Source organism: Pelophylax lessonae, assembly GCF_965119305.1.
Source record: "Pelophylax lessonae genome assembly, chromosome: 3".
NCBI classification, from domain to species: Eukaryota; Metazoa; Chordata; class Amphibia; order Anura; family Ranidae; genus Pelophylax; species Pelophylax lessonae.
In genome coordinates this window covers 348,140,617-348,168,224 of record NC_138770.1, presented here as the reverse complement: position 1 = coordinate 348,168,224, position 27,608 = coordinate 348,140,617, and the positions used below count along the sequence as shown (strand labels likewise).

Below are 27,608 nucleotides of genomic sequence, written 5' to 3'. Positions count from 1 at the left end.
AAAGAGTAAAATGTTTTTTAAACCTACGGACCGAAACAGGTACATACCCACAACCAGCTGCCACCACCCTATATGGAAGGAGAATATCCCAAAGGGCCAATTCATTAGACTTTGAAGAAATTGCGACAACATAGAAGATTACCAACTGCAATCAGATGTATTAGTAGGTTCAAAGAGAAGGGATATCACAGAGGGAAAAACTCAAAACTAGAAAACAAGTTATGGACATGAACAGAGACGACCTCCTATACAGATCTATACATGCAGCACGTAATCACAATGATCTGGCATTCATTACTGTATTCCACAGAGGTTTTAGACAGACGGAACATATTATAAAAAGATACTGGCCCATACTCAAGTCAGATAAAACTTTGTCTAATCTGTTACCATCTAAACCCAAATTTATTTATAGAAGGGCCCCCTCTTTACATAACCAATTAGTTTATAATGTTGTTCACCCACCCAAACCCGTTAGGATGTTTGCAGACACTAAGGGCTTTATTAGGTGCAATAGATGTCTGCCTTGTAAAACTGCCAGGAACCAAACAACAAGGAAAACATTAAAGTTCAAATCTAGACGGAGTTGTGAGGAATTCCACATTAAAAAAATAATTACATGTCAGACCACTGATGTTACTTATCTGATAGAGTGCCGTGTCAGCTCCAATATGTGGGTAGGACCAGTAGGCCCCTATTTGTTAGGATATGGGAACACAAACAATTAGGAACGCACCGAAATGAAAATTCTGGGCCAAAAAAGAAAATGCAGGATGCCCTTGGCCAAAAACCGAAACTGAAAAACGGAATTTTTGTAAAATCTTACCTGTAAAATTCCTTTCTCTGAGTCCTCCGACAGTCGCCGCCTCTTCATATTCGTCACATATGGGGTATTAGACTTTTCTCCGAAGGAGTAGCTAGGCAACAGAATATGTTAACATTAAAGCTTTTAACATATCCCACCCTCAAGGGGTGGTCCCCTCAGTCAATACCCTCCTACTTCCTGCAACCATATCTCAGTTTTAGTGGAATAGCAGTAGAGTATACAACCAAACCCCAAAAGAGGGGCGGGGGCGGCGACTGTCGGAGGACTCAGAGAAAGGAATTTTACAGGTAAGATTTTACAAAAATTCCGTTTTCTCTTACGTCCTCCGACAGTCGCCGACTCTTCATATTCGTCACATATGGGGACGTCCCAAAGCAGTGCAAACATGAGGGGTGGGAAACGCATCCGCGCCGAAAAGGCAACGCAGTCTCCGCATCAAAGAAAGGAACCTTACCAAAGGAAGGAAACCAGCTGGGCAACAGGAAAAAACAAGTGCTCAACAGGAGCAACAACCCAGGAAAAGACAAATAACCATGGGATAAAAAACTTATCCCAACAGCCAGAGGTCCCCAACAAGGGACCCTAGGGAATTGCCGCACTAAGAACCTTGCGGCCAAAGGAAGCATCCGCCGATGCCTGAACATCTACTTTGTAGAATTTTGTGAAAGTGTGTACGGTCGACCAAGTCGCCGCCTTACACACCTGGGCTACAGAAGCCCCATGACGACAGGCCCAAGACGTACTCAGAGATCTAGTAGAGTGCGCCTTCACAGGCACAGGGGGAACCTTCCCCTGCAAGGCATAGGCCTGTTCAATGGTCTGCCTGATCCATTTGGCGATGGTAGAGGCCGACGCCGCCATGCCCTTCCGAGGACCCTCTGGAAGAACAAACAAGGAGTCCGTCTTTCGAAAAGACTCAGTCGATTTAAGGTAAACCCTTATCGCCCGAACAACATCCAGAGAGTGTAATCTCACCTCCTTTGGATGTTTAGGCTTCGCACACAGCGAAGGCAAGACAATATCCTCATTAAGATGGAATTCCGAAACTCGCTTCGGAAGAAAAGAAGGATTAGGTCGCAAGACCACCTTATCCAAATGAACAACCAGATACGGAGACTTGCAGGACAAAGCTGCCAGCTCCGACACTCTGCGAGCCGAAGTGATCGCCACCAAAAAGGCGACCTTTTTGGACAACATAGACAACGAGATCTCCCTGATCTGTTCAAAAGGAGCACGTTGCAACACAGACAGAACGAGATTCAAGTCCCAAGGGGGCAAAGGAACCCTCCTAGGAGGAACCAGATGCCGCACACCCTGAACAAAAGTGCCAACCAAGGAGTTGGAAGCCACGGGACGTTGAAACAGAACGGCCAGCGCAGACACCTGACCCTTAATCGTAGCCAGCGCCAAACGCTGATCGACACCCGTTTGAAGGAAGGACAGCACTCGGGAAACAGAGTACGTGCGGGGTGAAAACCCCCTGGACTCACACCAGGCAAAATAGGCCTTCCAAGTACGGTAATAAACCTTCCGCGAGGAAGACTTCCTCGCGTTGATCAAAGTATGAACGAACTCCTGGGAGAGACCCTTCTCCTTCAGGACCTCGGTCTCAACAGCCAGGCCGTCAAAGCCAGAGACTGTAAAGCAGGATGGTATATCGGTCCTTGAGACAGGAGATCGTCTCGAAGAGGCAGACGCCACGGGGCGTCGACCGCCAGATTCACAAGGTCTGCGTACCAGGACCGGCGAGGCCAGTCCGGTGCCACAAGAACCACCGTGCTGCGTACCGAGTGTAACCTGCGAAGGAACCTGGACAGCAACTGAATCGGTGGAAACGCGTACATCAGCCTGTACTGATGCCACGGGGCCACTAACGCGTCCGACGCGTGTGCCCGAGGGTCGCGCGTCCTTGCCACGAACCTTCTCACCTTGTAGTTGAGACGAGACACGAACAGGTCCACATCTGGAAGACCCCACTTCGCGCACAACATCTGGAAGACAGTCGGGTGGAGAGACCATTCCCCCTGATCCAGGGTCTGGCGACTCATATAGTCCGCCTGCCAGTTCTCCACCCCCGGAATGTGAACCGCCGTTATCGCCGGGACATGAGTCTCGGCCCAAGACAGAATGTCGGCCACTTCTCGAGCCGCTCGGGCACTCCTGGTGCCCCCTTGGTGGTTGATGTAGGCCACCGCCGTGGCATTGTCCGTCTGCACCCGAACCGGGCAGCCCTGCAGCCGGTCCGTCCAGCGATGAAGACAGAGATTTATCGCACGCAATTCCAGAATGTTGATCGGAAGGGAAGACTCCCTCTCCGACCAAGTTCCCTGGGCGGACAGAACGCCCAGAACACCACCCCAGCCCGACAGGCTGGCATCCGTAGTGATTACCGTCCACGAGATAGGACGAAACGACTTGCCCCCGGACACCATCGGGGACTGGAGCCACCACAGAAGGTCTCTTCTGGTGCGATGACTCAACGAGATTTGAAGATCCAGAGATTGAGGTCGCCCGTCCCACATGGACAGGATCTCCGCTTGGAGACCCCGCGTGTGAAACTGGGCGAAGGGAATCGCCTCGAAGGCCGAGACCATCAATCCCAGACATCTCATGCACGTCCGCAGAGACGAGTGCGGAACGTCCCTGAGGGACCTGACTTCCTCCTGAAGAGTTCTGAGTTTGTCTTCCGGCAGGAAGACCTTCGCCTGCACCGAATCCAGGATCATTCCCAGGTAGGGAAGACGAACCGACGGACTCAGTGTCGACTTAGGAAAATTTATCATCCAACCAAACTCCTGCAGAGTTTGCATCGTGACAGACAGGTCCTTCTCCAGACCCTGGCTGGTCGCAGACCGAACCAGAATGTCGTCCAGATACCCCAGGACAGAAATGCCCTGGGCCCTCAATAATGTCAGAACCGGTGCAAGCACCTTGGTGAAGACCCGTGGAGCCGAGGCGAGACCAAAAGGCAACGCCACGAACTGGTAGTGATCCTCCGCAATGGCAAATCGACGGTACCTCTGGTGACCCTTGAAAATGGGGATGTGAAGATACGCATCCTTCAAATCGATGGAGGCCATGAATTCCCCCGGAACCAGGGCAGCCACCACCGACCGCAGGGATTCCATGCGGAACTTGCGAACCCGCACAGAGCGGTTCAGAGCCTTCAAGTCCAGAATTGGACGAACCTTGCCCTCCTTTCTGGGCACGGTGAACAGATTGGAATAAAACCCCCGAAATCTGTCCCGATGAGGCACCGGAACTACCACTCCCTGAGCCCTCAGGTCCCGCACCGCCAGGTGCAGGTCCCGTAAACGCTCTGGAGACAGTTGAAGATTTGAGGGAAAAAATCTGCTCTCCGGCCGAGAGAGAAACTCGATCTGGTAACCAGATCGAACGATCTCCTGAACCCATCTGTCCCGCACGTGGGCCAACCAGGGCTGAAGAAAACCGAGCAAGCGTCCCCCCACCCCAAAACTGGGTGAGGGCGCCCCTTCAGGCCGCACTGTTATGGGCTGCGGATCCGGATTGACCGGACTTCTGTTTTCCAGACCAGGGCTTCTTCTGAGAGCCTTGACCTTTGAACGGTTTGCCCTTGTAGAGCGACCGAAAGGCACGAAAGGACCCCTGAGGGGGCCGAAAATTAGCATGCTTCTTCCCAGAAGCCCCCTTAGCCTTGGGGAAATGGGGCAAGAGAGTGCTCTTACCTCCGGTGATCCCCTTAATCAACACATCCAAGGACTCCCCAAAAAGGCGAGACCCATCATAAGGCAGATTGGCTAAGGTCTTACGTGAAGACTGGTCCACCGACCAACATTTCAACCAAACCAGGCGGCGAGACAACACCGCCACGCTGTGTACACGTGCAGCCAACGGGACTAAGTCCAAGTCCGCATCACACAGATACATGACACCCTGGTGGATTTGATCCACCATATCCAGGGTCGCCGGCGAGGCCGAATCGGCCACTAGGACGCGCCGAAGCATCTGCGTCCAACTTGCGACCGCCTGGGCCGCCATGAGAGAGGCAAACAGAGCCTTAAGCATAGAACCCGTAACAGAATAAGTATGACGGGAAGAGACTCCAATCTCCTATCCGTGGCATCACGGAACACCGGGGAATCCTCTGCAGGAATCGCAGTGGATTTGTTTAAAACCGCAATTGCGTGATCCACTGGGGGTGGCACACACCACCTCTCATCAGTGGAAGGCGAGAAAGGATAACGCAGCTTGAACCTACTTGGTACAGCAAAAGGTTTGCGTAGATTGAGCCATTGTTCCTTAACAGCGCGCTGAAAATCATCATTGCAGGGAAAAACCTGCGGCGTCCTGCGTTTACTCTGCGTCCCATAAGCCGCCAAGGCAGCGGGGGGACACACTTCATCCTGCAAACGCAGCGTTTGTTTTATGGAAGCAATCAATTCATCCATGATTGCAAGCTCTTCAGGCGAGCCAGGGGGGGGAATTATCAACCCCTTCAACTTCAGCCTCCACCTCGGACCCCACTAGATCCAGGGAGGAGCGGGACCCCGATAAGGAGGCCCCCGCCATAACAACCCCATCACCTTCACCCTCAGAATCAGAGGAAAGAGCAACTCTGGGTCTTTTAGTAGATTGAGCAGCCACCAGCATCTGCACCTGAGCAGCAAGGCCAGCCACAATAGTGGCCAAATCCCCCCCTGGGGGGGAAACAGCGGTCCCCTGGCTTTCCACCAAGGCGGTAGGAAATTTGCCCTCCTGAGAATCCATTGCCCCTACAACAAATGCCGGATAATAAAGGGTTAACTGCCCCTTTAACACGCGCGGCGAGCGCAGCCCACCGCACCACAACACAAGCACAATGAGACCCCCACAGGGACAATAAAACTGACACAGGCAATGGATAGGAAGGATAAAACCTGAGGAGACCCTCGCCGCCGCTGCTGCTGCCTCGATCGGTGTTCCTGGAGAAGAGGAAGTGATGCTGCCAGGGCGCTCTATGAAAGCCTATGGGAGGCTACAAGAAAATGGCCGCCATGCATGTAGAACATGCGGCCGGAGCGAGTGTAGGCAAAATGGCGCCGTTTGGCGCCGAAACCGCCGCTCCACAGTACAGTAATGCACACATGTCTCCATATAAAAAAACATGTCAAATCGCCGCAGCGATCGCTGTATAATGCCCAAACATGCCACAAAACATGCCCCACAGCCCACAGCTTCTCACACTGACAAGGCTGACACACACAGTGTCACACAGCTCCCCCCCCCCCCTTGCAGCCCACAGCATGCAGCCGAGAGATAGGGAGACAAACAGTGTGAATAGAGGCAGGTTACACAGTCCCAGACTGACACCCCCCCAGACAGACAGGTCCCCACATAAATACACTTACCTCACAGTGGCGTGGGGGACCCGCACAGGCGAACAAGCCGCTGCACATGAGGCAGGGAGAGTCGCATACAAGACGCACAGAATGGGGGTTAAGAAACCGCACAGCGTCCAGTGAGGTAGCCACCTCACCAATCATCCCTGCACCGAACAGGGATGGGTCGTTCACTGTGCCAGGAGCGTTACCTGGCTGAACGCTCGATGGCAGGCTGGGAAGCCACTGACCCACGACCTGCGACCAGGGGGATCAGCCCGAGACCCAGCCCGCATGATCCTCTTCATCCGAAGAACTAACTATTGCTGACAAAAAGAACAGCTAAGTAAAGGTAGAGAGAAAACTCAAACAAAAAATCAAAAAAGAAGAAAGAGTCTGGGGCACAAAGCCCCAGCACAGAGAGAGCCAGCCACTCCTGACAAGCTAGACATTAAAACTGAGATATGGTTGCAGGAAGTAGGAGGGTATTGACTGAGGGGACCACCCCTTGAGGGTGGGATATGTTAAAAGCTTTAATGTTAACATATTCTGTTGCCTAGCTACTCCTTCGGAGCAAAGTCTAATACCCCATATGTGACGAATATGAAGAGGCGGCGACTATCGGAGGACGTAAGAGAAATTACGTTTTCCCCCAAATTATTTTAAAATAGATAGAACAGGGGCATTCACCAGAAACAGGCAGCGACGTACACCTGTAGCTGCCACCCTATCACAGTATAAGTACTGTGACGGGTTGGCAAGTGGTTAATTTAATTACCAATGGTATTTGTATTATGCAGCATGAGGGGGTTAATGTATTGCCACTGGTGTTAATTAACACTGGTTGCACTGACACTGATTGCACTAATGCAGCACAAAGGGGTTAATTAACTGCCACGGTCAGTCACTAATGCATCAGTGACCAGTGGCAATACATTAACCCCCTAATGCTGCATAATACAAATACCATTGGTAACCTGGCCTCAGCACCCCCACCCCCAGTCTCAGCGCCCCCACCCACCCCAATGATGGCAATCTCCTTACTTGTGGGCAACTACATGTCACAGGTAGGCAAACTCTCCGCTCCTCTTGTGTCCTTCCTTTCAAAAATCCCAGCTCTGGCTGGCGGCCCGCCTCCCGGTGATGTCACTACTACAACTATGTGTATGAATGAACTAACACACCGGGCGGGCAGTCGATAATAGCTGTGACTAAGTGAGCCCTTCACTTCCCTGTCAGCGGAGATACCCGCCTGATAGGGAAGTGAAGGGCTCACTTAGTCACAGCTACTAGCGGCCGCTCGCCAGCCCGCCCCGTGTGTTATATTCATACACATAGTCGTAGTAGTGACATCACCGGGAGGCGGGCCGCTGGCCAGAGGCAGGATTTTTGAAACCTGCGCTGCGCCCGCAGCGGCCATCATTAATTTCGGCATCTTTAACCCATTTTCAGCTGAAATGGAATAAGCCCATTTTCGGCCGAAAATTTTGGTTGCTGAAATTTCGGTGCACCACTACAAACAATATTAAGAAAGGTTTTCCCAAGCATAGTCTTTCGAGACATTTTGCTGACGCACATAACAGGGACCCTAGTGGTCTCACGTTCTATGGAATAGTCTCCATCACAGGCCACTGGAGAGGTGATAACAAGAAAAATCTCCAGGAACAAAATGGCCTGGATTTATAGGCTCAATACTCTACAGCCTAGAGGGTTAAATTTAGATATTGATCTTAATTGTTTTATCTCCAATTTTGATCCTCCTTTATAATATATATATTTATATATATATATAAAAAAAACATTTTTAAACATTCCATATTTATAATTTAGTTATACATTCTTAGCTTTATATACATTCCTTCCCCTTCACATATACTAACTCCCCAGGGTCATGTATCTCGTCTCACCATTAATATCTACCATCTAAATTTAGCTGCTGTATTGTAGTCTTATTCATTGTCCACCTCTACTCAATTCAACATTACCATCCCCATATATATATTCCCCCATCACAATTTACCTATTAATTCATTTTAGGTACCTGCAATTTATGGACCTTAATATATACTCCCATTGCACCCATTTTTACTTCTGGACCATTATTATTACTTTATACCTAATTTATGGGCTAAAACAATATAAATTATATATTTTTTCTGGGTTTACACATATATTTGCCAACATCTTATTGATCATCTCCCTCCACCTTCATTTCCTTTTTCACCATTTTTCACTGACATCAGTTGGTATTTGTTTTTATGTATTATCTTAGGACATGTATGTATTCCTTTGCTATATAAACCATACCTACTTTGTCCATTAGATGTTCTCATTTTCTTCCCATTTTAAAATTATACATTATGTATTTTATCTGATTTAATTTTATGGCTTTATGCCATAATCTTAATTCTCCTGGCTGTGTTACCATGCGGTTCCCTACAAGGCACGAGATGGGAATACTATTTTTATGATATATTTAGGATTTAGATTTGTATGTGCAGCATTAGTGGCATTATTTTCCTTTTTAAACGGACTTGAGTTGTCTACGCCGTTTTTTTTATTTAAGCTTTTGCCATACATTGCTACATATTTTTACCCAATTTGCCACATATTAATATCGCTCACTCCAGTGTTGATACGTCCACCATGTTCTAGTAGTCTATACAAACATGCATGTCACCGCCGGTAGCTTTTTGGCACACCCATTTGCTCGTTGCCTAGGAACCTCAGTGTACTTATGGGAGTGGAGTGGAAGTGACGCAACGCCGCTGAAGACGTTGGATGATGAAACGCATATGGCACCTTCACATCACTTCCGGTTCCTGTTTGCGCGTGGAATGCATTGCGTTCCAGGGACATTTTTACTGCCTGTACCATACTTCCTCAATGTGAGTACCGATACACCTTTTATACAGTATTATGCTATGTGCCCTCTCCATACTCCACATGGTTCTTGCATCTAACACTTTGTCCCGCTGACACTGGCTGATGTTCCCGGAGTACTGGAATTAATAACCCATCCATCTACCAAACACTGACCCCACAAGACCCCTTTAGAGGAGCCCCCTGATTTTCCCGGAGACCTACAGGGACCTCCCGGCACAACCCTGTATTCCAGGATACCTTGAGGGAACCAGGACCATCCAGTGGAAATAGCCCTTTTGCCACTGTATTTACCTGCCCTAAACCCCTGTGCGGGGTGGGCATTTCCGGTGAGTTTACTATTTACTATAGGGGCCACCAAGCACCTCACCATAGCCCACCGTGGGGTCACTACTGGTATTGCCGCATGAAAAGTGTTCACTTGTACACATTTATGGACTGTTCTTGCCAGCTGACACCCAGTCACTGTTTGATTTTTGTGCACATCGTCACTTTATTGGCTAGATTTTACTTGCCCAGCTGACTTACTTTACCATGGTTATATTTATAGTAATATTGCACTTTATCACTTTTATCACTTCATTTGATATTTATTTAGGTGTGCACTCCAACACCTTATTTTCAAATATTCCGTTAATTCATTTTGTCCCTAAGTACTTTCCAGTGATATTTCATTATTTTTAATTTTTTATTCATTATTTTCACTATCCACTGCACGTGACACTTATATTATTATTAATTTATCTCCGTTCACTTATTTTCATATCAACTCATTTTAGCCTGTTCCGTTTTAAATTTATTGCTACATACATATATATTATTATTACCCTGTATTATTTCTGAAATCTTATTTTTTTATTTTTTTAAGGGGAAAAAGATGGAAGGGTAATATTGATTTGGAGGTAATTACTTTTAATACCTCTATTAGGCTGCTGCTTGATAATTAAAAGGAGAGCTATGGATTTTCAAAACGTTTGAGCCGGGTCTTGAATTAGGATATAGTAATACTATTTGGCCACAAGGTATGGTGGGTAGCATGTGAGTTATTTGTTTGCAGAGTAGAAGTGACATCACATGCATGTGCATCTAGAAGTGCCAGCCTTTCTGATTATAAAGGTAATGTATAATTCATTTTTTATATTCGTAAATTTTATGGAATTCGTTTTAAAATGGGTCACCCACGCCATGGAAGTATTTTTGCCCTAATGCTGGTCCTGAGCTGAGGAAGAATCAAGGGGTGACATTAGGACAAAAACTGAAGAGTGGGAGGGAGCAGTGGATGGCAGTTCCTGGTTACCCAATTCATCTAAAGTGCTTTGGATCAGTATACCGGTATTTAAAAGGGTAGTAATTTACAGTATATGCTATTATGAGAGAGAGCGAGAGAGAGAGAGAGAGAATTAACAGCAGACAGCCAGATTACCTTCCTCCGCAGCGGCAGCAACAGAGCACGAAGGGAGCGAGAGAGAGTGAACACAGCAGACAGCCAGATTACCTTCCTCCCCAGCAGCAGCACCAGAGCACATGAAGGGAGGAGGTGGGTGGAGCCATTCTGCAATAGGCGCAGACGACGACGAAGAGGATACTCCTCTGCTGTGCATGCTGGGTCCTCTCCTTGGACGTCACTGGTTGCTAGACGCCAGTCGGCTGGCCATCCCAGCAATCAGTGTTGCTCACAAAGCGCCCGGCGCCGGTGGAGAAACGGAGCGGAGCAGTCAGCGGAGATATCCGCCTGACAGGAAGTGAAGGGCTCACGTTTTACAGCCATTAGCGGCCATTAATTTTCAGCATCTTTAACCAGTTTTCGGCTGAAATGGGATAGGCCCATTTTCGGCCGAAAATATCGGTTGCCAAAATTTCGGTGCACCACTAATTCTAGTCCTTAGATTTCTTCATAAGGAAAAAAGAAAAAAACTCCTCGTTCTGCCATTACACCCTGGTCCAAATTATTATGTAAATTCTATTTAAGTGTCAAAGATTAAAAATTTTGTTTTTCAGTTTAACTCTTAACTCATGGATGGCATTGTGTCTCAGGGCTCTTTTGATCACTGAAAACAATCTCGGACACCTGTGATACTTAAATTGGGCTTACCTGTTAATCGAAGGAAAAACTACTAAAAGGAGGGTGTTCCACATTATTAAGCAGAGCACCATTTTCATGCAATATGGGGAAGAAAAAGATCTCTCTGCTGCTGAAAAGAGTGAAATAGTTCAATGCCTTGGACGAGGTATAAAAACATTAGATATTTCACGAAAACGTAAGTGTGATCATCGCACTATTAAGAGATTTGTGGCTGATTCAGAGCAGATGGGTTTGTGCAGATAAAGGCACACTGAGGAAGATTTCTGCCAGATTCATGCATCGAATCAAGAGAACAGCTGCTAAAATACCATTACATAGCAGCAAACATATTTGAAGCTGCTGGTGCCTCTGGAGTCCCACGGACATCAAGATGTAGAGTCCTCCAGAGTCTTGCAAATGTGCAAAAAAACTTTTATTCGGGCACCACTAACCAATGCTCACAAGCAGAAATGGCTGCATTGGGCAGAAAAATACATGAAGACTAATTTTCAAACAGTCCTGTTCTGATGAGTGCCGTGCAACCCTGAATGGTCCAGATGGATGGAGTAGTGGATGGTTGTTGGACGGCCACACTGATCCAATAAGGCTGCAACGTCAGCAAGTCGGTGGTGGAGTCATGTTTTGGGCCGGAATCATGGGAAGACAGCTGGTCAGCCCCTTTGGGGTCCCCGAAGGTGTAAAGATGACCTCTGCAAAGTATGTGGAGTTTCTGTCTGACCACTTTCTTCCCTGGTATAGAAGGAAGAACTATGCTTTCCGTAATAAAATCATCTTCATGCATGACAATGAACCATCTCATGCTGCAAAGAATACCTCGGCATCAATAGCTGCTATGGGGATAAAAGGAGAGAAAGTTATGGTGTGGCCTCCAGTCTCCCCTGACCTCAATCCTATTGAGAACCTTTGGAGCATCCTCAAGCAAAGGATCTATGAGGGTAGGAGGCAATTTACATCCAAACAGCAGCTCTGGGAGGTTATTCTGACATCTTGCAAACAAATTCAACCAGAAAATGTCTAAAAACTCACAAGTTCAATGGACGAAAGACTTGTGAAGCTGCTATCAAATAAGGGGTCCTATGTTAAAATGTAATGTGACCTGTTAAAATGTTTAAAAAGTTAAAATGTTGTCATAAGTTTGATTGAAATGGCTTTTGATTTCAGTAAATATGCTGCAAACACAACAAATGAAAATTTTCAGTTCTTTTCAACCTATAAAGTGTTTTGAAACTTACGGTGCATAATAATTTGGAACAGTGCATTGTAGGTTTTTTATGTTTAAAAAAAAAAAAAAAAATACTATGGAGGTTTGTTCAATAAAATTTGAATTGTACTCTTAATAGTTGATAACTTGTGAATTATGCTGACTGTTATTTACATCAATTATTTATTTAGGTAAATGAGAAAAATATAATTTGCATAATAATTTGGAACAGGGTGTATTTACCTCCATTTCGCCACCTCTTCTTCAGACATTGAAGCTACACTTGGAGATTCTTTATAGAAAGCCTTTTCAATTATAGGCATATCTTTGAAAACAAGGAAAACAAAAATAAAACTAAATTTAAACAAATGGTATGGTTCTGAAGATTCTCTCTGGATTTTTGTCTTCCCTTAAATCCATTTCTCTAATGTTCATTGAAGGACACAGCTCCTGATCTTCATAACCACTGTGTTTTACTGCCCCCTAGAGGAGTAGGACACTAGGCAGAAAATCTGGCTACTCTTATGGGCAGTCCCAGGGGGTATACTCCCTCTCTTTGCGCTAGGTTTTGTTACAAGCAGTGTCAGAAGAATTACGACTCCACAGAGGGGTGGGTGCTGCGTCAGTCAATGAATATCAGAGTAATGGACTTTAGAGTAAGTCAAAAATCCCATTTTCTCTTTCGTTCATTGACGGACACCGCTCCGGATCATCATAACCATTGGGACGTCCCAAAGCAGTGGTAAACCTATGGTGTGGGAACTGCAAAAAAAAATTCCTAAAAGACTCAGTAGCTGTCACATACACACCAATAACCCAGGCCAAATCCAAGGCATGCAAGGAAATTTCCTTTGGATGTTTAGGCTTGTGACACAGGGAAGGCAACACAAAGTCTTCATTCAAATTAAAATCAGAGACAACCTTTGGGAGAAACCAGGAACCGGGGCAAAGAACCACCTTCTCTCTGTGAATCACCAAGTAAGGTGGACGACAGGATAACGCCACCAGTTCCGACACCTTGCGCGCAAAAGGTAATAGCCACCGAAAAAGCCACCTTATGAGACAACGTAAGCAAGGGAATCCCCCGAAAAATTCACAAAGGGAGGCTTTTGGAGGACCGAAAACACCAAATTGAGGTCCCAAGGGGGCAACGGAGACTGCACTGGAGGAGCCAAAGGTCAGACACCTTGAAAAAAGGTACGCACCAGAGAGTGTATGGCCAAGGATCGTTGGAAGAAGACCGCAAAAACCCAACACCTGGCCCTTGATGGTACTCAAGGCCAATTTCTGTTCAACCCCCCATTGTAGGAAGATAAAGTTTCAAGCCACTAAGAAGGAGCGAGGATGAACTTCAAGAGACTCACCACACAACGTACGTCTTCCACGTATGATAGTAGATTTTCTAGAAGTAGATTTCCAAGCTTTTACCAGTGTAGGAATCATTGACTTAGATATGATAAAGTGTAATAGTGCTGCGCTACCTTTTTGTAGTGTAAGAGGTATAAGTGGATAGATTATCTTGTGTGCAAAAATGCTTAATAAATAATAATATACACGTTGGATAAATATTTTATGTGCAAAAGGTATGCAAATAAATAACTTAAAAATTCCGTATTAATGCATAAATATACTCTTGTTTTTGAAGCTATATATCTCACATATGGAAGAGAACCACGTGATAAAGTGCTGGTATTGCTTATTTTAATACAAACATTTGTGATGGTGCAAGTGATTATTAGGGTGATTTGTCTCCACTAATTGGAGGCTTGGACTAAAATGCAGTGAGAAAAAATGCAGTAAGAAAAAAAAAAAAAAAAAAAAAAAAGATATGCCAGGTGGACTGGCGGTGTAGTCTCCACTAGCTGTGAATGCAGGACAAAAAAAAGGTGAACAAGGTGAAACAAAATATACACAATATATATTATTAAATGGGAAGTGTCCAAAGTCTTATAGTTAAATCCTGTCCATGGGTAACTTCAAATATTTCGGAATTCAAGCTTGATGCTTAGTGATGTTATCGACATATGTTGTATCGGTCATGCAAATTGGATCTTGTATGTTCAAAAATAAGGAAAAGACAGGTGTGGTGAGAAAAAAAAACTCCTAGGTGCTGTGATAGTTGCAGAAAGTGAGAATGAGCCTCCGTGCTGGTGCCTCCAAACTATGTGCCTGGCCTCTCACCTCACACTTTCTTGCCAGAAAGCCTTCTGTATTAAATTGGTATGTCCTGGGGGTCCATCACAGGGTGTGTCGTCTCTTTCCTCCTCTCAGATCTGTATCTTTTCTCTTTCTCACTTTCCTACCAGAAGCCTTGTTAAAATCGGTGTGTCCAGGGAGTCCCTCACAAGGTGTCAACTCTTTCCTCCTCCCAGATCAGAATCTTTACTCTCAGAATAGGGGGTACAGACAGAGACATCTCATAGTGTAGTAATATCCAAAATACTTTATTTGAAAAAAAGGTAGCGACTCCCATTTTAGAAAGGAAACATCGGCGTCTTTCTCTGTGTGCGTGTATAACTTCCTTATTGTGTCACTTCCGGGTACGCTCCGACCTTCCCTACGCGTTGCGTCACGTGCGTCGTGACTTCTTCCGGAAGTCCAGCAGGATGGAGGATTGGTCCTTGGGACAGCAGATCCTCCCTGAGAGGAAGCCTCCAAAGAACGTTAGCCACCAGCCGCACAAGATCGGCGTACCAAGCCCGGCGAGGTCAGTCCAAAGCCACTAAGATAACCGGAATTCCTACTGCGTCGATCCTGTGTATTAGTCTTGGCAGAAGCTTGAGGAGGAAAGGCGTAAACCAGATGATACTGAACAAACGGGGCCACCAGTGCGTCTGTGGCGCCTGCAAGAGGATCGCGTCATCGAGAGAAACCTCTACACCTTTCTTTTGAGCCGAGACACCAACAGATCCACCTCAGGATGCCCCACCAGAGACACAACTGATGAAACACCTCCAGATAAAAAGGGACCAACCCCCTTAGTCCAACGTCGACTGAGGTAATTCGACTGCCGGTTTTCCACCCCGGGAATGTGTACAGCGGAGAGGGCTGGAATGAACCGTTCTGCCCACCTTTGAATGGTGATTGACATAAGCCACAACCGTGGCATCGTCAGATTGAATGCGCACTGGACATCCTTGAGGATGATCTGTCAAATGATCCAGACAGTCTGATTGTGCAGCAATCCAATACATTGATCGGTAGTCTGGACTCTTTCAGTGTCCAGATCCTCTGAGCAGAATGTTTGCTGAGGACACTTCCCTAGGCAGACAGGATGGCATCTGTGGTGACCACTGTCCAATATGAGGGGAGGAAAGATTTTCCCAGACTAAGCCACCATATCAGGGACTCCTTAATTCGCCGGTTCAGCCGGATCTGATTGTCCAGAGACTGCGGAGTCTTGTCCCATTTGGCCGGGACCTCATATGGAACTGTGCTAACAGAACAACCACAAAAAGGTAGACCCCATCAGGCCCAGCACCCACATGCAAGTCCGGAGGGATGACCATCTGCTGACAGCAGAAGACAAATTACAGCCTGCAATTTCTGGAGTTTGTCCAAAAGGAAGGAGCACTCTGGCCAAGGCCGAGTCCAGAGTCAGACCCAGATAGTCCATCTTTGACAGAACCAGAGCAGACATCTGAAAATTCAGAATCCAGCCAAACTCCCACAGAGTTCGTATGGTGATTTCAAGGTTGTCCACCAAAGCAGTAGGAGATTCTGCTCGCAGAAGGAGGTCATTCAAGTAGCCCAGTACTGTGATCCCTAAGCACAACCATGCTAGAACCGGGCTAACACTTTTGCGAAGCCCTGAGAAGCAGAGGGGAGACCAAAGGGTAACGCTACAAACTGATTTTGGTTCTCACTCCATGTCACAGTTCCGAACCAGCCAGAGTGTACATAACGTGGGCCATAGCCTCTGCCTACCTGTCAGCCGGACCCTTAAAGGCCGGAGACTCCTCAACCGGAATAAAGGTAGCTTCAATTAACCTGAAAACCATTGAGTCCACTATAGGTGGGACCATCCACCATTAACGCAGTTAATCCTCATAGGGATAAACAAGGGATTGCCTTGTTCAATCTCACTCTTTAGCAACAATTTTGTCAAAATAGGCAGGGAAAGAAAACACCTTTGCCGCTCTGGATGGTTTGTGAGTGCCAAAGGTAAGCTGCGCCTCTGTCGCAGCTGCGTCCTCCATCTTCAAGGTCTTACGCACAGATATAATCAGTGCTACCACCAGCGCCTTTTCGTGCCCAGTTGCAGATGTGGCGGAATCATCCTCACTATCAGGATTCCGGGCGCGTGGTTTCAGACCCAGCAGGGTGACCAAGTCCACGGTGGCGGAATCAGATGAGACTGATGAGACAGCGAAAGGTGGGGGCCCTTTTGTTAGCCTGTCGCCCCAAAAGACCGCCGTCAGTGCAGCCTCTAAGAGGGGGATCAGGTAGGGAAATGTGCTCCAAAGACTCCATAGAGTCAATAGGGGGACCCCACAAAAAAAGGTGTAAAAACACTGCCAAGGGACACCCCCACTGCTCCAGCAGCACCACTTGGTCGCTAATAACAGCACCTAAATCGATCCTCAGCAGAGAGGGAGGGGACCCCACCAGACTCACCACCCAGCAGAAACAGGCACCTGGGGGGGGGGATCCCCTAGGCTACAAGGACAGGCCCAGGCGGAAGCTCCCGACCAGGTACAACCACACACAGCCGGGACCCCTTGGTCGCATGCAACCTCGCGAAGCGTTTAACTCGCAGGTCAGCCCCCCGTCTAGGGGGGGCTATGTCGCGGCCGACCTAGTGCGGAGCTGAGGTCTGCGCTTGCTGGCCAGACTGGGGTGACCACTGGATCTAGGTTATCCAGCCCGTCATCCAGTCCGGCAGTTGATTGTAGATCTCACAGAAGAAAAAAAAAAAAAAAAAACACACAGGAGAAAAAAAAATTTCTCTCTAAAAAAGAAAAAAAAATTGTCAGGACCAGAGATCCCAGCAAAGAACTAGGTCCTTACTCCAGACTAGGCAAGAAAAAAAAAAAACTGGAGTACCTATAGCAGATAGTATATCCCCTGGGATTTCCCTTAGACGTAGCCAGAATTTTTTCTATCTAGTGTCCTACCCCTGCAGCAGGGGGCAGTATAACCCAATGGTTATGAAGGTCAGGAGCGGTGTCCGTCATTATATATATATATATATATATATATATATATATATATATATATATATATATATATATATATATATATATATATATATATATATATATATATAGCCCAACATATTTGGAATCATCAGTGGACGAAAATAACACCACATCCCATTAATGATACAAATTAAAAAAGGGCAAAAATCAGGCCTTTAAAGGTGTTGACGCTGAAAAGAAAAATATGCTACTAAAACTCTAATTTCTAATTTTTGCATACCACAACAGGGATCCTCAAACTACGGCCCTTCAGCTGTTGCGGAACTACACATCCCTTGAGGCATTGTAAAACTGAGATTCACAGACATAACTAGGCATGATGGGAATTGTAGTTCCTGAACTGGAGGGCCATAGTTCTACCCCTGGTATAAAAGATAAAAAAGTATAAAAATGTGTACATTTAACATCTTGGTGTAAAGTTGTCAACACCCCTTAGTGGCCAGTCTAAACCTGTATTCCAATTATTTTGACCATATTTTATGCCAAACCCTATAACCCCAAATGTACAGTAATTAGATATCAATACAATTTTTATGGATACAATTCTACTATTAGATCATTAAGATTCATGCCCATTTTCATATTAAGGCAACCAATTTTTGCCACTTAGGTTGGCATTTGAGAAGATGCAATGGAAAGCTGAAGGAGGAGTTAAGAACGAAGCCAAAGATGGTTTCTATTTCTGCAGCTGCTTATTCTGCATTTCGTCTTAAGAAACATTCCTTGAAACTTTTTCCAATGTGTAAAAAGGTGCTCAAAGACCAAAACAGTCACGTTGTGGACTGCTAAAATATCCTTTCATATAAAAAGGTTTAGGTTTTTTATAGATGTGCAGTTAAGCTCTTCTTGTGCAGAGCCTTTATTTTTTACTTTCACATTTTTTTAGCGCTGGCCCAAAAGCATTTTTAAAAATAAAGGAGATCATGGACAGTAAGGAATTTTAAAGTAGGCATATCAGAGTTACATAATTCTGTCAACAATTTTCGGCATTACCAACTTTAAAACCAAGTTAACACTGGCAAAATCAATAAATATATTTTTGAAAAAACATTGAAAAAAAAAAAAAATGTGATTTACATACCAGCCCACTTCATTGCTTCATATTTGGCTTTATTTTGGCGAAGCATACCCCAATTTATTGTAGGTCTTTCTTCAAGTGCTGGTCCCAAAGAATTGGAAGAAGAACAACCATCCCTGTAGCCAAATCCTCAGAGAAAAAAAATAAAAATTAGTTTAACTGTCAATTCAATAAAATGTAAAAAATGACAAAGGTTATCAATAGGTTTGGGTCTATAAGGTAAGCAAAATTCTGCAAGCAAAATGTGGAGAGAGAAAATAATGAACCTTTTATTTGCTGTTAAAAAGGTTTTGCTGACTTTTAAAATTAAAAAGATCTCTTAACAGTGTTAATCTCTACACCTTTTCCCCAATGTTTAAAGAATGTCTCAAATACGACGCACTCATTTTTGGACATCAAGAAACTTAGGACATATAAGGCTCCATTCGCACCTGAGCGTATCGTTTTCAGGTATTTGGGGGTTTTTCACGTGTTTTTTGCAGGTGTTTGGAGGCAGGCATTGACAACAAAAACACTTGTAAATCTGCCAAAAAAGAAGTTAATGTACTTGTTTGAGCTTCAGGCGCTTTGCTTCAAGCAACAAAGCGCTCATATGTGAACAGGGGCCATTGAAATGAATGGGATTTTGCTTGTTGGGCGTTTTGAGACTTCAGAGTAGAGAGTTTTATGAGCTGAAAAACGCTCAGGAGTGAACAGGGCCTAAGTGGACGGCACCGTGGTGTAGTGGTTAGCACTTTCACCTAGCAGCAAGAGGGTCGCTGGTTCGAGTCCCAACCACAACACTACCTGCCTGGAGTTTGCATGTTCTGCCTGTGCCTGCGTGGGGTTTCCTCCGGGTACTCCGGTTTCCTCCCACACTCCAAAGACATGCTGGTAGGTTAATTGGATCCTGTATAAAAAAAAATGACCCTACTGTGTATGTATGCGAGTTAGGGGCCTTAGATTGTAAGTTCCTTGAGGGCAGGGACTGATTTGAATGTACAATGTATATGTAAAGCGCTTTGTAAACTGACAGCGCTATACAAGTACAGTAAAACCTTGGATTCCGAGCATAATTCGTTCCGGAAGCATGCTTGTAATCCAAAGCACTCTTATATCAAAGCAAATTTCCCCATAAGAAATAATGGAAACTCAGATGATTCGTTCCACAACCATTTATTCATAAGTCCTTATATAAATTTATGTAGTCCATATAAAAAGATTATAGCATTGCGATAGGTTATATAACCATAAAATGTCCATCCACAAATAGCCACTTCCACAAGGGTATAAGAAGCAAAATCCAGTAGGAGCTACAGAGTATCAAAGAGAAGAAAGGCACCTCTAAGTGTAGCAATATGGTTCCATTTAATGAAGGTACAACATTTAGCAACTCACATGGTTGATGAATAAAACAGGCACATCTAAGTATGCAGGCATCCGGGGTAAAGCTGTCCACATAGACTATCTTCTGCACCGCCTGCTGCCAGTCTGTAATCCTGACCGGGAAGACCACCCTGCAGTAAAGGGATCTAAAAGCGAGGGGCAGCATGGAAGGTATGACGTAGATGGCGGTGCAGAGGATGGTCTATGTGGACAGCTTTAGCCTGGATGCCTGCATACTTAGATGTGCCTGTTCCAATCATCAACCATGTGAGTTGCTAAATGTTGTACCTTCATTAAATGTAACCATATTGCTACACTTAGAGGCGCCTCTCTTCCCTTTTATACTCAGCTGTGACTTGAAGCTACTTGTATATCAAGACATCGCTTGTAAACCAAGTCAAAATTTATTTGAAAATTTTGCTTGTCTTGCAAAGCGCTCTTAAACCAAGTTACTCTCAAACCAAGGTTTTACTGTACCTGAAATAAAATAAAGTGTAAACTTTTGTTTACATTCTGCTTGTCTGTATTTCTAACTGCAGACAATTCACAGCCTACAGATGGGCGGGAAAAGTTTAAGGGGAGCGGTGAGGGAAAGGGTAAAAGCAATTACAGGCAATGGAAAATCGGAGAGAAAGGGCTGAAACGTCATTGGTTGTTAAGGATGCGGTGGCCCTGCTTATTAACTACTAATTACCGGCATTCTTTTGTATACATTTCATCTGTCAGCTGTGGAATCTGCCAGATGAAAGAACCGAAACTGAAAGTATCCGTTTCTAGTATTGGCGCATTTGCAGGAGTAATGATACTCGTGCAAATGCTTAGTATCGGCACCGACACTAGTATCGGTGCGACTCTAGTGCCTACTGGATAACCAGTATTGCCCGCTGTCATATAACCCATCTGTCTCATAGCTTCCCTTAATAGTCAGTGTGAAACCCCTAGGAGTTTAACCACTTCCCGCAAACCAACGAACCTGTACATCGGCTTGCAGAAGTGGATGTACCGTGATGAACCCGGTACTGTTTTTTTGTTTAAAGTCGGCTTTCAGGGGATAACCGCAAATGCGGCTCAGAAGCCACTCGAGCGATATCCCAGCAAGCGGGAGTGCACGTCGGACGGCTAGTTGGGAGTCCCGAACAAAGCTAAATTCGGCTTTCATCAGGTCTACGATCATGTAACCCAGAAGCGACGTCACTTCTGGTTTACTCAGCTGCCAATGGCGCAGATTTATAAAAAAAAAAAAAAAAGTAAGTATGTATTTAAAAAATGCTGATTTGGGCATTTTGAATAATTTGACCCCCCAATCCCTCCATAAAGAGTACCCGTCACTGCCTATTACTGTCACAAGGGAGGTTTACAATACTTGTGACAGCAATAAGTGATCAGATTTTTTTTTTTCTTAAAAGTGTTAAAAATAAAAAAATAGAAAATAATTTTCTCTGAGTCCTCTGACAGACGCAGCTCTCAATGCTTCTTCACTAATGGGTAATGCGCCATCTACAGGAGTAGACTAGGCAGTGAAAAGCTTTCCCAATTTTCACCCGACACGCCTATAGGGGCTGTTCCTCATGACATTACATCAGACACACTGTGCTCTAAAATCAGTTTCGTAGCAAACAGTGAAAGAAGACACAGCCAATCTTAAAATAGAGGGGCGGGAGCTGTGTCTGTCAGCGGACTCAGAAAAGGATTTTACAGTAAGTTCTTACAAAAATCCAATTTTTACTTCCATCCTCTGACAAACGCAGCTCTCAGTGCTTCTTCACTAATGGAACGTCCCAAAGCAGTGTAGGCATGAGGGGTAGGAAGAACGCAACCAAAAAACTGTTAACGCAATTCCAAGGCTAAAAATGTAGCCAACAGGGCAACAAAAAAAGCTCAACCAACACCAACAGCTTACCCCCAAAACAAAAATTCACCCCCAAAAGAGAAAACCATGTCTCTTCATCAAACAGCAGCCTGCAAAACTTTGGGGCCAAAAGGAAGCATCCGAGGAGGCCATCAAATCAACTTTGCAGAATTTTGTAAAAGTGTGTACAGACGACCAGGTTGCCGCTTTACACACCTGAGCAACAGATGCCTCATGGCGAAAAAACACAAAAGGCACTAGTAGAATGCGCCCTCACAGGGAAAGGAGGCACCTGACCCTTTAACGAATAGGCCTGAATAGTCTGTCTGATTAACTTGAATATGGCTGCAGCAGACGCAGCCGAACCCTCACGAGGTCCCTCAGGAAGGACAAACTGAATCAGATGTCCAAAAGGACTCCATGGCTGGGTGGGTGGTACCTCCGTGCATCGGCTCCTCCCCGTCTGAGTGTGTGGACAGTGATCCCTCAGGGAGGGCAATGTCCGTGGCAACCATGTCAGGCTCTAAATCAGAAGACAGAGGGCATCGGCCATTTTTGAACATTACGTTGTGACATAAGAATTCTTGCTTCTGATAGAACCTTGTGAACCAGGAAAACCCTGTGTTTAGATTCATCCATTCCCTGATAAATTCTGTCATACACAGATAGTTGAACCTTTTACTCCTGGATCTCGAGAGTAGTATAGTTTGCTCCAAGCAAATCATCTACTTCCTCTAACGACAATTTTTATGTGGATGTTCTACTGTCTTCCTCTACCTCCTCATCCGTATCCCTGAGGGAAGGAAGTGTACTTGCCCCTTCTCCCTATGAGTCACTGGCCTCTGCCGACTGTGGATGCCAAGGAGCTAAAGTACTCTGCTGGGAGTCTGTCTGTGTTGCTGGAACCTTAAACAAAGAACAGACCGAACTTAAAGTATCTGTTGACTTTTTCACGGAGTAAAAACGAGAAAAAAAAAAAAATTATATTGCTGCAAAGATTCCTCTTTGACAAGATCTGCTATGCAAGTTTTGCACAGCTGTTTTCGGTTCACAGCAAAAAAATAAAAATAAAGCGGTAAGCTTACCCTTTCTCCCACCTGGAGAAAGTGCAGCCCCCTTAATGGTTCCCTGCAGCGCTTCCACCATGGCGGCAACACGATAATTGAAGGCATGGTGGAAGAGGAAATGTTTAAAAGACTGCAGTGTTTCCTGGGAAATTGGGTGGAGCTGCACTCTCTCCAGGTGCTGTACTGAAAGGCGATTTGGGAAATTTTTTCAGAGTTGCCGCTCTTTTTGTTTATAGCGCAAAAAATAAAAATCGTGCAGGTAATCAAACACCAAACGAAAGCTCCATTTGTGGGGAAAAAAAAAGGACAATTTTTTTTTTTTTTTGGGTACAGCGTTCCACGACCGCGCAATTTCCAGTATAAATAACGCAGTGCTGTATCGCAAAAAAATTGCCTGGTTATTAAGGGGGTAAAACCTTCCAGTTCAGAAGTGGTTAAACATTAACTTTCATTGATGGACTAACTTTGCACTTTATGTATGTACATGCGGGAAGGTCTTTGAGAGATTTTCATATTTGTTTTCTGGTGTTAGTTTTGATATCACAATTGTATATGAATTGTGGTTTTATTTTGGAATTATGAACATGTATTCATTGTAGTGCTTCACATGGGTAAAGTGGTTGTAAAGGCTCAAGTTTTCTTCTTTTTTTTTTTTAAACCCCTCTGTGCAGCAGCCCCCCCCAGAGGGGTAGCGTGAGTCTTTTGAAAATTTTATTCACCAAAGCACAATTACAGGTTAAAATCCCTGAGTCCAGCCTGGGATTGTAGCCACAGATGAAACATCAGGCAGGTTGTGTGCCAGTAGGCCATTTATACAGCAGGAGCATGAATTCAGCACCAGCAAAAACAGTCAGGAGGAAGGACAGGCCGGTGGCATCTACACCCGAAACCAATGCAGCAAGCTGTCAAAAGGAGAGGCGACTTTTGGTACTGGGCTGACCTTGACACGTTTCAGGGGCACTGCTCCCTTTGTCAAGCAACCACAATGAAGGGAGAGACTGGCATTGATTTCTCAGCCAGCAAATGTGGAAGGGGACAAGAGACGAGACAGCAAATGGCAATTGTAGTCTGCACATTGTTACTGAGTGATGGATCAGAGAAAATACAAAACCAACCTATTGCAACCAAGAACGGAGGGGGAAAAAAAAAAAAAAAAAGGAGGTACCCGGTAGTTCTTTTTCTAAAAAGTCTTCTAGGGCAGCATCTAAGAGATAGGCTCCTCCCACCTAAAACAGGATACAAAAGTCCACCATTATAAAAATGTCAGTGATATCTTATGCCTCAGTAATATTAAATAACCAAAAGAACCCTCAGTAAGCTCATGAGTCTGCAAACACTATATTTCGCCTTGTTGTTTAGGGTGCGAACGAGTACTGCCCTGGAAGACTTCTTAGAAAAAGTTACCAGCTACCCAACTCTGTTTTCTCTAATAGTCTTCCAGGGCAGCATCTGAGAGGATGTACCAAGCAATACAATACCTACTGGGGGGGGGGGGGGGATAAAGTCTGGAGCCCCTTGCAAGCAAATGTCTGGTCCTGACTGGACAGCTGGTCGACGCGGTAACGCCTTGCGAAGGTATTGAAACTCAACCATGTCGCTGTCCAGCAGATCTGGCTAATGTACTTTCCGAGGACGGTTTCCCCTTGTTGACTCCTGCATGGAGAATGAATAGTGTGGTCATTTTTCGACAATCTTTAGTTCTCTCAAGGTAAGCCATCAGGATCTTACATCTAGCTTGTTGTAGGTGACTCTTTTCTTGCTATCCATAGAATTTGGAAGGGAGGGAATAACCACATCCTAGGTTCTGTGTAAAGCTGAAGAGACCTTTGGTGGGAAGGGTGGGTCTGGTGTGAGAATAATTTTATCTTTTAGAATTAAACATTATGGTTTCATCATGGATAGAGCCTTTATTTTGCTCACTCTTCTTGCTAACACAAGCGCCACCAGGAGTACTGTTTTTAGTGTAAGGTATTTAGATGAAAATTCCTCCAATGGTTCAATGGGTGCAGAGCGGAATCCTTTAAGTACCGTGTAGGAGGTCCCATGTCTGAGTTCTGCTGAACTTTCATGGGTCTGGCTTTTTTTCAATGACAGAAGGAATCTTATGAGCGTGTCTTCTGACAGCCTAATGTCTAGGTTGGAAGATAGGGCTGCCACTTGAACCTTAAAAAGTGTTATGGGAAATGCCCTTGCCCGCTTCTTTCTGTAAAAAAAAAAAAAAAAAAAAATGTAAGATTGTTGGAATAGTCCCCTTGTCAGGGGTCTCTGTGCTCATACCAGAATACAAACATTTTCCTTAACTTTCGTAGACGTAGATGGCTCTAGTCACAGGTTTTCTGCTGGCTAAGATGGTGTCAATCACCCTGTTTGACAGACCTTTGTTCTGTAGTCTCACCCTTTCAGGAACCAGGCCGAAAGCTTCAGGACCTTGGGTGGTTCGGGTGGTTGACTGGCCCTTGCGATAAGAGGTTTGGCATGTCTGGAAGTGTTAGATGTGACTGAATACTGAAGGTTTTTAAGTGACTGAACTATGGCCACTAAGGGCAATGGGGTGCAATACGTATTACTGTTGCCCTTTCTTCCTTGATCTTTTGTACCACCTTTCGTATTAGAGCAGTTGGGGGAAATGCATAACACAGATGGGTATCCCAGCTTTGGTTGAACGCATCTACACCGATGTTCTCATCTGTAGGGTTTAGAGAGAAAAATGGAGAGCTTTGTATTTATTTTTGCCGTGAACAGATCCACTTCGGGTATCCCCCAAATTTGGGTGAACCACAAGATTTCTTGATTTAAAAAACTAGTTCATCTGTTTTATGATTTTTCGGCTTAAGAAGTCTGCCAGCGTATTGTAGGTTCCCTTCAGATGGATGGCGGGGATTGATCTGATTTTTCTCTCTTCCACGACAGTGTTTCTGTCAGGCCCATTAGATGAGTCAATTTTGCCCCCCCTTGTCTGTTCAGGTATGCCACAATTGTGGCATTGTCTGACTGAAACCGGACGTCTTTGCCCTGAATCGCTGTTGGAACTCTTAGCGCCTCCTCTATGGCTTTTAACTCGCTCAGGTTGGACCATGCTTTAAACCAGTAGGGTACCATTTTCCTTGCGCGCAGCGGTCCACTATATGTGCTCCCAAACCCAGAGTGCTGGTGTCCGCAGTGATCGGCACCAGATCGGTCTGTGTCCATTTGCGTCCTTCAAGGTAAATTAACGGGCAGAGCCAACACTGGAGCGTTCTTTTGATTGCACAAGGAACCAAAATATTCACCTCTAGTGACGATGGGTTACCACCCCATCAGGCCAAAATGTGATTTTGTAGAGGTCTCATGTGGAGCTGGACCCAGGTGATAGCAGGGGTTGAGGATTTCATTAGCCAACACTGCCATGCCCCATCTGATGGTCATGAACTTGGTCTGTATCTGGGATTTAAACGCTTCCTTGAGTTTCGACTTTTTCCTCAGTCAGGAAAATCTTGATTAATTTGGCATCTAGTATGTAGCCCAAGTACAGTATGTGTGAATAGACTCCTGTCTTTTCTTCATCCGGCGATAAATGACAAAATCACTTTTTGTTTTATTAGATTCTCCAACACAGATAAAAAAGGCTTCTGCTTGGACTGTGGAATTCGGGACTGTCGTAACCAGATACTTGGTTGGGGGACAAGGGGAAAATTCAAGTAGCTTTCTGCTACCGTACGAAGAACAAATCCGTTTTTCGCGATTTTCTTCCACTGATGAGCAAAGAACGCCAACCTGCCCACCACCTGGAGACCATTATTTCGGTTTGTTTTTTTGAAATAGAAGGCTGGAGGAGAAAATCTCCCTTGCCTTTTTTTGTTGTGTCCAGCGCTTCTTTGGTCCCGCTTTATTAAATCTCCTGGACCGACGAAAGGGTGTGTTCCCCTGCTTCTTTTTGGTTTGAGGAAACCCCTTATTTTTGGCTGCGGTTCTGTCTAAAACGGTTTCCAAGTTGGGTCCGAAAAGTAAATCGCCTGTGAAGGGGATGTCGCATAATCTATTTTTGGACGCAATGTCCCCTCCCCATGGCTTCAGTCATAGGGCTCACCTAGCCAAAATTATTTAGGCCAGTGGTCCTTTTCAATATACTCACGGATTCAGCCAATGCATCTGTGAGGAATGCTGCCACTCTGGTTAGTGTGGGTATGGTTTTCACCAGCTTTTCTCTTGGGGTATCGTCTTCTAGCAACTGCGTCAGCCAGACTAATAAGATCCTTGCTGTGCAGGGGGAAGCTATGGCTGGATTCAGATTCGCAGCTGCAGCTTCCCAGGCTCTTCTCAGAAGTGCCTCTATCTTTTTGTCCATAGCATCACAGAGTTACGGAGTCAACGAAAGCCAAGTCAGACTTGTTTGCGACTCTGGTGAAGGAGACATCTACTTAAGGGCATTTTGCCCAGGATTTAGTATCCTTCTCTGTGAAAGGATATCTGCGTTTAATCGCAGCTGGGGTGAAGAGCTTCTTTTCTGCTTCTTCCCATTCTTTCTTAACTAAGTTTTTCAGAGTCTCATATACCAGAAATGTTCTTGGTTCTCTCGGTTGTAAGCCTCTATACATCTGATCGTGTAATGAAAGCTCTGCAAATTTTTGCGCTTTGATACCCAGTGTATCTGCTATGGCTCTCAGTAAATTATCTGCGTCTTCCAAGGGAAAAAGTGTACCCTCTGAGGCTGGATTTGCGACATCTGAGTACGAGCAT

The 27,608-nt window shown here is 45.3% G+C and overlaps 1 protein-coding gene across 1 annotated transcript in view; it reads right to left on the bottom strand.

The window, feature by feature from the left end:
* Positions 1-27,608, bottom strand: part of DDX43 (DEAD-box helicase 43) — a gene marked incomplete at both ends in the record, with an annotated part of 462,922 nt that overhangs the window by 313,523 nt on the left and 121,791 nt on the right. The window contains 2 exon segments of the mRNA XM_082249917.1: positions 12,576-12,657; positions 18,615-18,740. Coding sequence (XP_082106043.1) covers positions 12,576-12,657; positions 18,615-18,740 — 208 coding nt within the window.